Genomic DNA, 16,745 nt, shown 5'->3' with positions numbered 1-16,745 from the left:
AGATCTGTACACTGAAACCTATAAAACACTGATGAAAGAGATAGAAGACACAAACAAATGGAAAAATATTCCAGGTTCATGGATTGGAAGAATTGATATTAAAATGTCCATACTATCCAAATCAATCTACAGATTCAATGCAATTCCTATCAAAATACCAATGGCATTTTTCACAGAACTAGAATAAATAATCCTAAAATTTATATAAAACCACAAAAGACCTGGAATAGCCAAAGCAATCTTAAGAAAGAAGAACAAAGCTGGAGGCAACATGCTTCTTGTTTTCAAACCGTATTACAAAGCTACAGTAATTGAAACAGTATGGTACTGGCACAAAAATGGAAACATAGGTCAATGGAACAGAATCAAAAGCCCAAAAGTAACCTCTCCTATGTATGGTCAATTATTTTACAACAAAGGAGACAAGAATATACAATGGAGAATGGATAATCTCTTCAATAAATTGTGTTGGTAAAACTAGACAGCCACATGCAAGAGAATAAAGCCCTATCTTACACCATACACAAAAATTAACCCAAAATAGATTAAAGACTTGAACAGAAGACCTGAAACCTTAAAACTCCTAGAAGAAAACATAGGAGGTAAGCTCCTTGACATCAGTTGTGGCAATGACTTTTTGGATTTGACACTAAACAGAAAGGCAAAAAAGCAAAAATAAACAAGTAGGACTATATCAAACTAAAAGACTTCTGCACAGCAAAGGAAACCATCAACAAAATGAAAAGGCAACCTATGGAATGGGAGAAAATATTTGCAAATTATGTATCCGATAAGGGGTAAATATCTAAAAAGTATTTAAACTCATACAACTCAGCAGAAAAAAGAAGCAAGAAACAATCTAGTTTAAAAATGGGTAGAATATCTGAATAGAGATTTTTCCAAAGAAGACATACGGAAAGCCAACAGGCACATGAAAAGATGCTCAACATCACTAATCATCAGGGAAATGCAAATCAAAACCATAATTAGGTATCGCTTCATGCATGTTAGAATGGCTATTATCAAAAAGACAAGAAATAACAAGTGTTGGCAAGGATGTAGAGCAAAGGGAAACCTTGTACACTGTTGGTGGGAATGTAAATTGGTGCAGCCACTGTGGAAAACAGTATGGAGGCTCCTCAAAAAATAAAAATTAGAACTGCCATATGGTCTAGCAATTCCATTTCTGGGTACTTATCTAACAGAAACAGAATCACTGTCTCCAAAAGATACCTGCATCCCCATATAGATTGCAGCATTATTTCCAATAGCCAAGACATGGAAACAAACTAAGTGTCCATGGATGAATGAATGGATAAAGAAAATATAGTGTATATACACAACGAGATATTATTCAGCCATAAAAATGAAGGAAATCCTGCCATCTGTGGCAACATGGATGGATATGGAGGGTAAGTGAAATAAGACGGTCAGAGAAAGACAAATACTTATAATGTCACTTATATGTGGAATCTTAAAAACTAAGTTAAAATTTAAAAAAACAAACTCATGGATACAGAGAACAGATTTGTGATTACCAGAAGCAGGTGTGTGTGTGGGGTAGGGGGGTGTGTGGGAAAATGGGAGAAATGAGTCAAGGTGGTGCAAAGGTACAAACTTCCAGTTGTAAGATAAATAAGTCCTGGGAATGTAATATACAGCATGGTGACTACAGTTAACAATACAGTGTTGTATATTTAAAAGTTGCTAAGAGAGTAGATCTTAAAAGTTCTCGTCACAAGGAAAAAAATTGTTATTATGTGCTGTAATGGATGTTAACTAAACTCATGGTAATCATTTCACAATATAAACATGTATCAGATAATTATACTGTATGACTAAATCTAATACAATGTTATATGTCATTTATATCTCAATAAAAAAAATTCTGCATAGAGCCCAAATGGCCAGGTCTTTATACTGCCACTTTGCTCAGTCAGTAGAAGTGGGCTGCCCTGGGAAGGGCCTAACCTCCACATAGGTGGTTCTCTGCAGCTGAGACAGAAGGAGCTGATAGCTAGAGGCTGTCTGCAGACCACATCTGAAAGGTACACTCAAATATCTACCACAGTAACTTATATAAATGTTTCAGTACGGGGCACTTAGGATTAAGGCTGCTACCAGTAATACAAGAAAAATGAAAAAATTAATTTTGAAAAATCCACTTTTAGAATAAACATGAAATAGATAAACTACCAAGTTCTAAAAGTAAAGTTCAAGGCAAGGAAAAACATTCAGAGACCTCATCCTACTACTCCCATTTTAGTATCTCCATTAATGTTGGCTAGTTCCAGAATTAGATGAAGTTTTTCTGGTGATTAGTGTCATCTCTTGGTATAGCACACAAGAGTTTTAAAACATTAGGTTTTCTTTATCATTTTAAGAAAATATCACTTGTCAAATTGGTATAAATTATAGGTGCATTGGCAACACATAATAATTAATTAAACCTCTTAAAGTTTGTTAAAATAGTTACAAAGGTAATGGGATATTTTTCTCTAAGCAATTTTAATCCAGTTAGAAGGTTTTGGGAGTGTCAAGGAATCTAAGACAGAAGCTTATACCACCACATTGTGGTAAAATGACTGTAGAGCAAACAATTAAATTGTTCTGAAAAAATGCAAAAATGAAAATACTCATACCTAATATGGATACCTAATATCTAGGAGAAGAGAGATCTAAATACACAGAGCACTATAAATACTTTAGATTTAAAGGAAAATGTTCTGCTAGCTGTTGTCACTGGATTTCAGTACTTTGTTCATTTTTAAACTTCAGCAGTGTAAAGCTGGTGAGGCAAAATATTACATGCTTTTAAAAAAGTTGGGATCAGTTATGTTATAAGAGATTTTACTAACTCAATATTGCCATATCATATTTGAATTGTTAATAGTTTATATGCATCCCTAAAATACAAATTAGAATTTTCAGTACTTTTAAACTGATAAAGCATTTTATATCTGTTTTTACTACATTGTGTAGTATGAATTTCACTGGGATATTTCTGTAACAGAGCACAAAATACTTTCTTTACATATCACTTTTTTTTTACAATAAAATACGAAAACATTCACCTCTTTATAATACATCACTTGCCCAAATCCTCAAAATTAGGGTGAAAATAGTATTGAAGAGCCTGAATGAAACATTATTGTAATTTTATAATCTTGATTTTAAAATCTTGAGGTAAAGGATGCAGTGCTGGGAATAGGTGATTTTAAGCATCTTTTAAGCAGAGCAGTGAAACTCAAAGACAACTATCAATCAATAGTTTTTAAACTTGTTTAACAGTAAGAATCATAAGGGACATTTGTTCAAAGTACAGTTTACTAGGTCCCTATTCCAGACACTCGGAATTAGAATCTTCAGGTTAGGACTCTGCAAAAATTATTTATGGAAAAATGTACCCCCTGGAGATTACTGTCCTGCTAACTCAGGAAACATAGCTCTAATTCAACTATAAAACCTAACATAAGACACAGTATTAAAAGACCAGATAAATAAGAATCCCTGTTAATATAAGTGTTGGTCTTCTTATCTGCAAAGAGGGTAGCAGTGATTGTATTTAAGTAATGATAGGACAGCGAGCACTGACTCACTGTACATAAAACACCTCGCACAGTGCCTGGCACAAAATAAGGCCTTAGATAATGTTAGCTGTGATAACTGCATATCATTATCATTATCAGAGTGATTTCAATTCTTATAATTTATATATCATTTAAGAAAAATTCATTTGCAATAGAAATCTAATTTCTACAGTTATTAAAGCTGTAGAGAAATTAAACTATGAAACAAAAATAAGCCATTCTCATGAGTTTTATTTGTTTTTATAAATCTTGAAATTACACTTTTTGCAAGTTTTTTTTTTAACTTCAAAGAGTTATACCACCACCTTGTGGCAAAATGACTGTAGAGCAAACAACCATTTACCAGCTTGTTCCTTAGTCATCACGGAGAAAAAAATTATTTATTCAAGTGAGGAAACAAAACGTAATTGTACAAATATTGGTCGATAAATGTAAATGTGTGAATGAATAAGTGAACAAATTAGCAAACTTATCCCTAAACAGAAAAGTAAAACTGAGAAATGCAACTCTCACTTGAAAATTGCATATCTTTCAGAGGCAGGAATCTGCCAACTTACTGTCTTGCCAGGTGTTCAAGTTGCCCTGGGCCTGTGGAGCCAAGTGAAGAGTCGCAGTTCAAGCTTTGAAAAGGCAGCGTTGTCAGGGCATTGGGTACCAGGTCCTGGTTAGAGGCAACTCCCACGACATCTCAGACAGCTCACTGTAGGTAGGACAGTGGGCAGGTGTGTCAGCCAAGTGATGCTTGCCGTAACACGTTTGCAGATAGATACGTTATATGCAGAATGGGCATCCCTGAAATCCTAAGTGTGTTGTTCAAATCCTCTTAGAAAAATATTTTGGATGAATTTTACGTGGAATCCCATCTTCCTACCTCCCCTTCCCATCTTGACCATTTTCAAAATGAAGGCATAACTGATGTAGAATGTCAGCACAGCTTTCATGAAAATTTTAGGTTATTTCAATTTTGTTGTTTGAAATGAATGTTCAAAAATCAAACATTTGGGGTTGTGGGCTGAACGCGCTGTGGAGAAGCGGCCAGGTGGGGCCTGTGTGTGGTGGACCGCTGTCCAGGTGCGAGGAGCGGCTAAGCGAGCGCTCCCGGGAGAAGCTGGCGCGGACGCCTGAGGTAAAAGAATGGCTAACTCCATTGCATCAAAGAACTTTACTGCACTTTCAGACCTGCATCCAAATATGGCTAATCTGAGCACGGGCTCTAGGCACATGGGCTTCAGAAGTTGTGGCTCGCAGGCTCTAGAGCGCAGGCTCAGTAGTTGCGGTGCACGGACTTGGTTGCTCTGCGGCATGTGGGATCTTCCCGGACCGGGGATCGAGCCCGTGTCCACTGCATTGGCGGGCGGATTCTTGACCACTGTGCCACCAGGAAAGCCCTTGTACTATATTTTAACTAAATATTTAAAAATAATCGGCATAGTTATTGGAAAAACAGATGTCAAAGGCTTTCCAGACAGAAAAAATATTGGATCAGAAAGGTACACTTTCAGTTTCACCATTCGTGATTCAACAACCCATTTTGTAAATGCAACATCGTGGGGCAAGGAAGATTACATCAGATCACTTTCTGATGGCTTTCGTGTTGGCAAGTGTGTGATAATTGAAAATCCCCTGATCCAAAGAAAGGAATTAGAAAGAGAAGAAAAGTTCAGCCCTGCAACTCCTAGCGATTATAAACTATTGCTCAGTGAGAATCACTCAATGGTAAAAGTTTGTTCCAGTTATGAAGTGGATGCGAAGCTACTTTCTTTGATATACTTACCTGTTAAAGAGTCTTGTGATTATTATTCATTGGGTGACATCGTTGCAAACGGACACAGTCTTGATGGGAGAATTATTAATGTCCTTGCAGCTGTGAGGTCGGTTGGAGAGCCAAAATACTTTACAACTTCAGACCGAAGAAAAGGCCAGAGGTGTGAAGTTAAACTCTATGATGAGACAGAGTCTTCTTTTGCAATGATATGTTGGGATAATGAATCTATTCTACTTGCACAGAGCTGGGTGCCACGAGAAACAGTAATATTTGCCTCAGATGTAAGAATAAGTTTTGACAAGTTTCAGAACTGCATGACAGCAACTGTAATCTCAAAAACCATTATTACAACTAATCCAGATACACCAGAAGCTAACATCCTATTGAATTTTATAAGAGAAAATAAAGAAACGAATCCTCTGGATGATGAAATTGACAGTTATTTGAAAGAATCCACAAATTTAAATACAATAGTTGATGTCTATACAGTTGAACAATTAAAGGTAAAAGCTTTGAAGAATGAAGGAAAAGCTGATCCTATCTATGGAATTCTTTATGCTTACATTTCTACACTGAACATTGATGATGAAACTACAAAAGTAGTTCGAAATAGATGGTACCCTCCATTCCTGTAGTCTCACAGGACGTGTTGCTGAGGAGACTTTGGGCTTCACGGTAAATGAGTTTCTTGCAATGACGGATGAACAGAAAACAGCATTAAAGTGGCAATTTCTTTTGGAAAGAAGCAAAATTTATTTAAATTTTTTTTTATCTCATAGAGCAAGGGGTGGACTGAGAGTGAGTGTGCTCTCCTGTAAGCTCGCAGATCCTATCGAGGCAAGTAGGAACTTGTCTGGACAAGGAAATATTTAAAAACCAGAAGTCATTTTAAACTCTGGAAAAGAATACGAGTTTTAACCGCCTTTAAAGTGGAAAATGAGTTTGAAAATTACAGATAAAATTGTATTTTGTTCAAATGTGGTGAGAATGTTTCTGTAAATTGTTATTCTGTTTCCCCCTGGAGTCCGTTAAGAGTAAATCCTAAAATCTCCCTCTTATTCAAGTTCATTTCTTAGAAGGCCTTTTCTACTGGCTTTGCCCTCTCTCTTCCCAAGTTGGAAAATGTTTGCATGAATTAATAAACAAGTTTAATCTTTCCCACAAAAAAAAAAAAATCAAACATTTATCTAATCTACCTCAAATGTGAAACGTGTCGATATTTATTTCTCTTCTGGCAATTTGTATCAGCTCAAATGTACATTTTACTGCTGATCCACTTTTTGTGACCATAATTTTAAAAAGCCATTTGGTGTAAAATAAGCAATTGATTGTAAGCTCCTCAGCATTTTCCTATTTTTTCCTTTAATGAAACGTCTCTGAACTCACCTTGACATTTCCTACTTAATTCTTACCCACTGGTACCCAATTATCACTCTATTAACATATACACCCAATAATAGCTTCCTTAATTTACTTCACCATGCTAATAATTAGCAGGAGATTACCCATGAATGTAGGGATGAGGAAGGGAATATTTACTAATATATATTTCTGAATTTAGAGACCCATGATAGTCCATAGACTAACATCATCAGAAAAAAGTTTCCCGTTTAAAAAAAAATGCATCTTAAAAAGTAAAATGCGGGAAGATGAAACCTAATAAGAACATGAAAAAGCAACTACTGTATAGCACAGAGAACTATACTCAACATCTTGTAATAACCTATAATGGAAAAGAATCTGAAAAAGAATATATATATATTATATAATATATATAAAACTTAATCTTAATATATGTATATATAAAAATGAATCACTCTCCTGTATACCTGAAACTAGCACAACATTGTTAATTAACTATACGTCAGTAAAAAATCCAATCAAATCAAAGTATATTACAAACACTAAAAAAAAGAAAGACAAGGCTTCAACAAAGCTTACTTATTACTCAATAATAATTAAAAACTTTCCAAATATAATGCACCAAGCCATCCACATATAGTGATCAAGTTGTACCTTATAAATGTGGTCTTCAATGAGCATCTCAGATAAGGAGTAGAAAAAAATACTATGGGAACAATTCACTGCCTAAGTAGCAAATGTGAGGAGACTTCAGAGATGAGAGAGGTGACTTCTGAGAGTAGTACTACTCCCCTGCTACTAACTCTTCTCTCCTTGCTAATCACTACTCAACACAGTGTGACCCTTCTCACCGCCTAGAAACTTCCTCTTTTTTGACTACCTTGACAGCCTCTTAACTGGTTACTGAAGTAGGGAAGAAAAAGAGCTGTTTCCTCTACCCTTCTAAGTTCTTGACAGAGACCCCTCTAACAAAAGACAGATTGACAAGAGAAAAGCATACAAATTCGTTTATTGTAAGTTTCACGTGACACCGGAAACTTCATTAGAAAAGGAAGACCTGAAGAAGTGGTTAAACCTGAGAGTGTTTCTGTTTGGTTGGAAGAAGAGTAGAAAGTCATGGAAAATATGATAGGACAAAAAGGGGTATGAGTTTAATGCGGTAAATTAGGGGAAATAGCAAAGCCTTTTCAGTCTAATTCCTCTTGACGTCTTGGAGATGAGGATGAACATTTTCTCTGGGTATAGAAAAGGCACCCCTCACATAAGGGTCTTACGATCTCCTGCAGGGGAAGGTCAGAGAGTCCTTTCTACATATGCTCTTTCTCAAATTCCTTCAGCTGAAAATATTCAGTATGCCACGGTGTCATATTTTGGGTTAGTGTGTCCTGAACCCCGATCAACAGATTCACACAATTAGTTTCATAACAAAATGGAATTGAATTGGCAGCTCTAATTTCCAGAAGTAAGTTGTTCTGTAGACTTCTTCAAAGACACTGAGAATGTAATTTGAAATGAGATCTAAAGGATGATTATTAGGTGGGTAAAGGGAAAAGCCTAGGCAAATGTTGTGCGGCAACATGGAAACAAGGGTGATTTGAGAAACTGCAAAGTCAGCATGGCTGCAGCAGAGAGAAAGAGCGGAGAGTAATGAGAGAAGAGGCGAGGCAGGGGCCCAGTCACACCAGCCTTTGTAGGATCGATCCTAAAAGCAATGGAAGCTCTATTTTTAGTAGTTTTTGTTGTTGTTGTTGTTTTAATTAGTCATCAATTTTATACACATCAGTGTATACATGTCAATCCCAATCGCCCAATTCATCACACCACCACCACCACCGCCCCGTAGGTTTTGTTTGTTTTTAAGAACCTCCATATTGTTCTCCATAGTGGCTGTACCAACTTACATGCCCACCAACAGTGTACAAGGGTTCCCTTTTCGCCACACCCTCTCCAGCATTAATTGTTTTTAGAGCTACCATAAGTTCTAGCAATCCTACTCCCAGGCATATATCCAGAGACAACCATAATTTGAAAAAGATACACGCACCCGAATGTTCATTGCAGCACTATTTACCATAGCCAGGAAATGGAAGCAACCTAAATGTCCGTCAACAGATGAATGGATAAAAAAGACATGATATGTGTGTGTGTGTGTGTGTGTGTGTGTGTGTATACATATATATATAATGGAATATTACTCAGGCATAAAAAAGAATGACAAAAAATAGTAACATTTGCAACATGATGGACCTAGAGATTGTCATACTGAGTGAAGTAAGTCAGAGAAAGACAAATATTATATGATATTGCTTATATGTGGAATCTAAAATCATGGTACAAAACAGAAAGAGAGTCACAGATGTAGAAAACAATCTTATGGTTACCAGGGAGGATGGGAGGGAGGGATAAATTGGGAGATTGGGATTGACATATACACACTATATATATAAAATAGATAGCTAATAAGGACCTACTGTATAGCACAGGAAACTCTACTCAGTACTCTGTAATGACCTATATGGGAAAAGGATCTAAAAAAGAGCAGATATATATATATATATATATGATTCACTTTGTTGTACAGCAGAGACTGATACAACATTGTAAATCAAGTATACTCTAATAAAATTTAAAAAAAAAAGCAATGGAAAAACATTGAATCTTAAAGCCAGGGAGGAAATGATGATATCTCCCTTCCAGGTAAAAGTTTTCCTTCAGACAATTCCTTCTTGCCTAGTGACCATTACGTGCAGCCCATCTCCAGTTGTCCTTCCTCCAGAGTTCATTGCTCAGGTATGGGCATGTGAGTAATGGGCAGCAGATCCAAAGGTGGCAGGTAACCAGTGAACTCGGTGGACAGGCTCATTAAGATTAGCTAGACCAAACCGATCCACTTTCCCAGGTATTTGAACTAATACATAAAAGTAATATTCCAGTTATCAGAAGCTGTCATGTGGTTGAGGATGTATCCTAAGAAGCCATGAATTAGTTGGTGATATTCGTAAAGTTATTCTAGATTTTGACTTGGAAATAAAATTAGGTAATTTTATAATTTTAAAGTCATCTGTAGGGGGCCTCTTAAATTTACCAGCACATGTGCTACATTTTTATTCAATATCTGAAGTCACAGATTGTTGTCTGATTCTAAAATGGCAAAAATGTTCAATATGAGTTTATTTACTTCTACTTAATGAGGTTTGTATTTTTTTTTCTTCCCCCCACACACTGACAAACTTCTTACTCTATTAAATAAAAGTGAATTTCATGAACACAGTGAAGGATTTGTGTGTGTCTGTGCACATGCATCTCAGTGTCACTTTTGAACCGATCTCAATTATTTTGGAAACTCACTCTTTGGTCCTCTGAACACCCCATTTCTAATGTGTGGAGGGGGGGTTTCCCACCACCAAGAAGTTTTCTGGACGCCAACTGAGTGTCCTACAGTTCAACTCAATTCTAACACTATATACTTGGAAACAGCATCAGTTTCCACAGGTTATGGGCTCAGTCCTACCAGACCACATGGCCCTCCACAGCCACCCACCTCCTTACAAACACACACACACACACACACACACATACACACACACACACACTTCAGACGTGAATCACAAGTCCAGGTTATCACCTGTGCTTCTGACTGATTGACTGTAGATCAGCAATTCCAGCGACCCTCCTTGGTTTGGGGTTAATTTGCTTGAGTGGCTCACAGAGCTCAGAGAAACATTTACTTAACTGATTGCTGGTTTATTATAAAAGAATATGACTCAGAAGTAGCCAGATAAAAGAGATGCCTAGGGTAAGGTATGAGAAAGGGCATGGAGCTTCCTTGCCCTCTTTGGGTGTGACTCCCCAAATCTCCACGTGTTCACCAACTCGGAAGCTCTTGGAACCCCTCCTTTTGAGTTTTTATGGAGGCTTCCTGAAAGGTATGACTGATTACAACACTGCTGGCTGAACTCAGTCTCCAGCCCTGTCCCCTCCCCTGAGGCTGGAAGTTCAGGGGTGGGGAGGAAAGTGAAAGTTCCAACATTCTAATCAAATCTTTGACTCAGCTAGCAACCAGCCCCCATCCTTAGGTTCTTTCCAAAAGTCACCTCATTCACGTAAAAACACACCTTTGTTGTCCTTATTACTTAGGAAATTCCAAGACTTTTAGGAGATTTGTGGCAGGAGCAGGGTTTGAACACTGAATATATACTTTTTGTTGTAAATTGCAACATAACACTCACCAAAATAGCTTTCAACATTACAGACTGTGAACTCTATGAGGAAGGACAACTTGATTTAGCCAATTAAGTTTTTGGTGCTGTAGTTTACAGAAAAAAATATAACCCTGAATTGTGGTGCTAATGCCACCTGGTTCAATTTTCTCTATCAGCTGACCTCAACTTCATAATCCCATACCTTATACACAGTTCTGTTAACTCCAAGAGTTTACTTTTGTAACAGGCCCTCACAAACAGTAAAGTATTAAGGACATCACTGAAAAGAAAAATTCCGTTGAGATAATTTTTAAGTGCATGACACCTCTGCCTCCTAGTCATCCTAGTTCCTTCACATAAATTGTGTTCAAGTGAGAAAATGTAATTTTATTTATTATTTTTAAAAATATTTATTTATTTATTGGGCTGTGGCAGGTCTTAGTTGTGGCATGAGGGATCTTTTAGTTGCGGCATGTGAACTCTTAGTTTTGGCATGTGGTATCTAATTCCCTGACTAGGGATCGAACCTGGGCCCCCTGCATTGAGAGCACAGAGTCTTAGCCACTGGACCACCAGGGAAGTCCCAAGAGAATGTAATTTTAATAATAAATCACAAAATTGGATGTGTGTTAGCAAGCTGGGGAAAAAACAAATTCCCGAAGTAGCAACCAGGAGGATTCCCTCCAAGCAGGACAGAGGAAGACTTTGCTTGGGAATTTGAGCAGCCCCAGAGGAAAGCTCTAAATACGCCAACATCAGGATTTCCACAAGGAAATGTCCTCGCCAGATCACTCTACATAAAGACCACAGCTTAAGAAATTCATCTGCTCTCAGAGTTTCCATTTGGGTTTCTAATGTACCACTCTTAACTATGAGCAAACAGGCAAGCAACAAAACAGGTAGAAAAAAAAAGAAAAAGAAAATATGAATTAAGTGGAGAGAAGAAAAACATTATTAAAATAGCATAAGTATCCTCAGAGCCATAAGATATTGCATTCATAAACTAAAATGGATGCTTTGAAAAAGTAACATTCAAAGAACAAGTAGAGATATTTTGAAAATTGAAACTATTAGAGCAGAAAAGAAAAATTCACAAGATTTAGAATATGAAGTCAACAATTCTCGCATAAACTAGGGTAAAGAAGCAAATAAATAGGAAACAGTGAGGGGGAAAAAGAAAGGAAACAGTCCAAGAGATATGATAGAAATTTCCAAAAAGGGAAAAAAGTCCATAGAAAGGATAAAGTCATGAATAAAATAATTTTCAAAAGATTAGCAGATCTGGAGAATATAAGTTTGCACTCAAAAGGGATTTACACACAGAGTGCCTAACATAATGGAAGGAAACAGAGCCCATCAAAGTATCTACCTGCGAAATAGAGGAATATTGACAAGGTGAGAGAGAAAGAGAGAGAGAGACAACCAGGTTTCAAAGAAAATAATTTGAATGATTTCAGTCACATTTGGGCCTAGAAGACAGTGGAGAAATACCTTCAAAATTTTGTGAGACGCCACTTTCCAATCTAGTGTTCTATACTTTGCCAAACTATTAAGTAGAAAGATGACAGAATAAGGGAATATTCACATATGTAAATTCTCAAAAAATGTTTCACATGCATCTCTTTATTAGGAATACGCTGGAAGATATACTCCACCCAAACAGGAAGTAAACAAACAAACAAACACTCCCTTCTTCCCCAACAGGAGATGGAACCCAGGAAATAGGAGATCCTACAAAAGAGACAGGTGAAGGGAATTAAAGTGATAGTGAAGTGTGTCCAGGACCAAAGGTGGGCACAGAGAGGAACGAGTCCAGGTTGTAGCAGCCTAGAAGTTTCCAGGAAAGTTATTTTTTAGTAAGAAGAGAAAATTCGGAGAAGACCTAATGTGTTTGGATATAATAAGAAGTTTATTATACAACAGAAGGAGGCTTTGGAGTTGAATTAGTGAAGAGTACATATAAAGTTGATAGAATATGAAAGAGAGAAAATATTAGCTCAAAGTTAAACAAAATGTACAAGAAAAAGTGATCATAGTATACTGGATTCAGTCCTAAAAAAACAAAACCAAAATTTCACTCTTACCAAGTTGAAAGGGTGTGTGTGTGTGTGTTTGTGTGTGTGTGTGTGTGTGTGTGTGTGTGTGTGTAGTGGGGGTTGAGAAGGGATTGTGAAAAGATATAAATCCTCATCTTCCAAAAATGGGAAGTCAAAAGGTAATTTCAATGAGAAAATACAGGAAGTAGAAACATGTATAAACATGTTACATGGAGATACAGAGGTAAACACCAAAAGATCAAGTTGAAAAATTCAAAGTGGTTGCCACTTGGAAGCAGGAAGTGGGATGGTAGAAGCTTAATAGAGTCATTAGAAACTTCAAGCTTTGGGCCAGCATTTCCATAAATAACAACCTCAAATAAAGGGAGGAAAGGAAAAGGAAGTGAAAAAATAATAAAATCTGGAAGAATATAACGAAAAACGATTCTATGCCTTTCTCTATGGCTTGAATATGTAGCAACGAAGGTATATCATATTTATAATAAAAGACTTATTTTAAAAATTAAGTATATACATAAATAAACAAGTAATGCACAAACACACTGGCCTAGACAGCCTATAGTATAGTGAACATATCATTATTAGCAGCAGCTTTTGGAAACAAAACCTATTGTTCCTTTAGTTTTATCATTATGAGATTAACATTTTAAAAGGCAAAGAAGCATAAAGACATAGAAATTTTCTCCCACCACTGTAAATACTATTCTTCTCTCATTGCCTTTCATGTGACAGTAACATGTTCTCCAATGATCACAGTGATTTGTGTACTTGAATAGTACTTTTACTTAATTGCCTGATTCTGCTCATGATACTTCTTTTAAAAATTACACTAGTTTTCTGATATGGGGAGAATTTTCACATTCTCTAAATTTCACTTTTTTAGGTGTATTGAGTATCAGAAAGTTATAGTCTTCCTATCTTAATACAGACATAGACTTTGGAACATGACGAGACAGGTTTAAATACTAGCTCTGCCATTCAATAGCTGTGTAACTCTGCTCAGATTATATTGTATTTCTGAGTTTCAATTTCCTCATTTTAAAAATGGCAATTATAATGCCTACATTGTAGGTGTGTTATAAAGATTACAAATAATTTGTGTAACACAGTAGGTGCTCAATAAATGATTACTTTTGCTATTAATTTAGGTTAGCTAGGAAAGGGAAATAATGCATCTTATATCCACATTTTCTAAAACATGATGTCTCAAATTGATAGAGATCATGCTTTTTTTTGACATAAAATACAATGGGGGGCGGTCACGTGGACGTGAGCCCTCTCTCCGGCATATTTAAAAGGTGGCGTGGACCCAGTGACTTAACCTGGCCTACACTTCATCACTCAAATGTCCCGTGGCCGTGAGTTCTTAGGTCAAGGGCAAAAGCTGCCTGGCAGCAGGCTTGATGCAGCACCAAGTGGCCATCGTCACCGGCGGGGGTACGGGCATCGGAAAGGCCATCGCGACCGAGCTCCTGCATCTAGCACCATCTGAAAGTGGCGCCATTACATTCACTGACATTCGTCATCAGCTAGAACTCAGTTAAACGGTCATACCTACCTATAAGGGATACTGGGAAATAGAATCTTTAGGCATAGTGGAACTGCCAGAGAAGGTGTTTAAAACCTCACCAAATCCTTAGCTGTGGAACAGGCCAGCAGTGGAATAAGGATCGATTGTGTTGCCCCTTGATAACAATCCATATTCTTCCTTCAGAGCCACGCTGGTGAGGGAAGATGAAAAGAATCTGTGGAGCGTGCCTCGCGATGTGTCCCACACAGAGGCAGACGATGACAGGATCCTCTACAATTTGATCGTTGTTCGTAATCAACAGGCCAAAGATTCAGAGGAGTGGCAAAAACTCAACTATGATATCTACACCCTGCGACAGATTCGAAGGGAAGTGAGAAATAGATGGAAACGCATTTTAGAAGATTTAGGTTTTCAAAAGGAAGCAGACTCTTTGTTGTCAGTGACAAAACTCAGCACCATCAGTGATTCTAAAAACACAAGGAGAGCTCGGGAGATATTGTTGAGACTGGCTGAAGAGACCAATATTTTCCCAACCAGTTGGGAGCTTTCGGAGAGATATCTCTTTGTTGTGGACCATCTCATTACACTCGATGCTGTGGAAGAATTCTTTAAAATTGCCAGTCAAACTTACCCCAAGAAGCCTGGGGTCCCATGCCAGGCAGATGGCCAGAAAGAACTGCACTACCTTCCCTTTCTGAGTCCCTAAGGGAGAGGCTACGAGGCAGAATGGGATTTCTTCCACTGGAACTCAACAGCCTTCCAAAGTTGGACAGATGCGTGTAAAAGAGAATGAGCAAGAAGAGGGCTAGCTAAGAGAAAAAGGATTCTGAGTCCTACAAAAATCTAAGCGTTTGGATATCTGGCCATCATGAGGACTTGACCATATGAAAGTTGAGGCTGCGTTGAAACGCCCTGGTGATCTTGCATCAGAGAGTTGGCCAGTGGGATATTTCATCATGGGTGATTAGATTCCAAGAACCCATTGCCCCCATTTTGGTTTTGGTTGTACAATAAGCTCTAGCCACTAATCCTATTGGGAGAATAAGATGTTCTAGTTAATAAAATAAGATTAATAGAGCTATCATTGAACCCAAATATGGATTACCAATTTTTAAATAATTGTTATATAATATAGGCTAACACCAAAATAATACCAGGTGTGACAAGACCTTTCTTTGATTTGGAAGCACCTACAGAACCTTGGAGGTGTTTGAGGCATCATTTTGAGATTATTCAGAAGTTTAGATGTACCAAATAAGAGAACTATCTAGGAGTGCTGCTCAGAAGTGAATCCTAAATAGAATGCTCCCAAGCAGAACTTCCTGCAGCTACACGTGAAAAGCTGTGTCTTCAGCTGTGCTACAAGCATCTTGAATTCTCAGTGTTATTGATATCTGGTTACCTCATTTTTACATAGTGTCCAGCTCAAGTCCACAAGCCCTTGATATTTTATCTGGGATAGCATCTATTTGACCTTTACTGTCTTGTCTTCTCTTTAACCTGTTTCCGGCTTATTGACTGAGAGTTGCAACTGCCCAGGGACCTCTCATGCAGCGTGGCCTCAGCTCCAGGACCAAGAGTGGGCACGGAGAGCCCGTGGTCACAGTGCACTGGGGTCAGTGCTCACCCTGCCAGCCTGGGGCTGAGCCCCGCGAGCCACCAGCAGCAGCAGTAGCAACTCTGCAGGCAGTGTTGCATTGAAGAAGGTCATTGCTGGACTTTCTTCCATCCTGAAGATGATGATTTTCGAAGAGGAGCAATTCTGTCAATGCAGTTTGCTTCTATCCACAGATTGAGCAGCCCAGTTTCAAAAGTTAATTGCCACCTAAGCAAGGAGCTTGCCATGAAATCAGGGTTCATTTTATTGAAAAGACTTTCAGAGCTTGTCGGATTTATCAGTAGACTGCTGAGAACAATGGCAATATTTTTACTTTTACAGATTTTACTTTTCTGACTTCAAGTTAAAAAGTAACTTGTATTTAGTCTGTGCAGGGGATTGTGACTTGAAAATTTCCCTACCCTGATTAGCTCTTTTGGTAGCGAACACAATGTTTAAAGTACTTGTTAGAGGAGATACATGTTCTCCGTTTATGAATGCTTTGCAGACCAATTTAACTCACATGTTTCAGGAATATTCTTCCTAGTTTAATAAGTAAACTAAAAGTTTTATTTTTTAAAATAAAAAATACATTTTTATTGTGTTGTATTTAGTACTTAATACCTCTCTCATGTTGTTTA

The 16,745-nt window shown here is 37.5% G+C and overlaps 1 protein-coding gene and 1 pseudogene across 1 annotated transcript; both read left to right on the top strand.

Moving 5' to 3' along the window:
• Positions 1 to 4,603: 4,603 nt before the first annotated feature.
• On the top strand, positions 4,604 to 6,228 carry LOC133085187 (meiosis-specific with OB domain-containing protein-like; annotated as a pseudogene).
• Positions 6,229 to 14,379: 8,151 nt separating this feature from the next.
• LOC133084628 (melanoregulin-like) lies at positions 14,380 to 15,213 on the top strand. Its single transcript, XM_061181437.1, has 2 exons — positions 14,380 to 14,470; positions 14,645 to 15,213. Exons 1-2 carry the CDS (start codon positions 14,380 to 14,382, stop codon positions 15,211 to 15,213), a joined length of 660 nt encoding a protein of 219 aa, XP_061037420.1.
• Positions 15,214 to 16,745: the final 1,532 nt, after the last annotated feature.

The sequence above is a fragment of the Eubalaena glacialis genome, chromosome 2 (genome assembly GCF_028564815.1).
Source record: "Eubalaena glacialis isolate mEubGla1 chromosome 2, mEubGla1.1.hap2.+ XY, whole genome shotgun sequence".
In the NCBI taxonomy this organism is placed as follows: Eukaryota; Metazoa; Chordata; class Mammalia; order Artiodactyla; family Balaenidae; genus Eubalaena; species Eubalaena glacialis.
The sequence above is the reverse complement of the archived record's forward strand: the minus strand, read 5'-3'. Positions and strand labels throughout refer to the sequence as shown.

Coding starts and splice junctions, on each gene's coding strand:
- LOC133084628 (XM_061181437.1), top strand. CDS start 14,380: ATGCAGCACCAAGTGGCCATCGTCACCGGCGGGGGTACGGGCATCGGA. Junction 14,471..14,644: donor GCATCTAGCACCATCTGAAA/GTGGCGCCATTA, acceptor CAGTGGAATAAG/GATCGATTGTGTTGCCCCTT.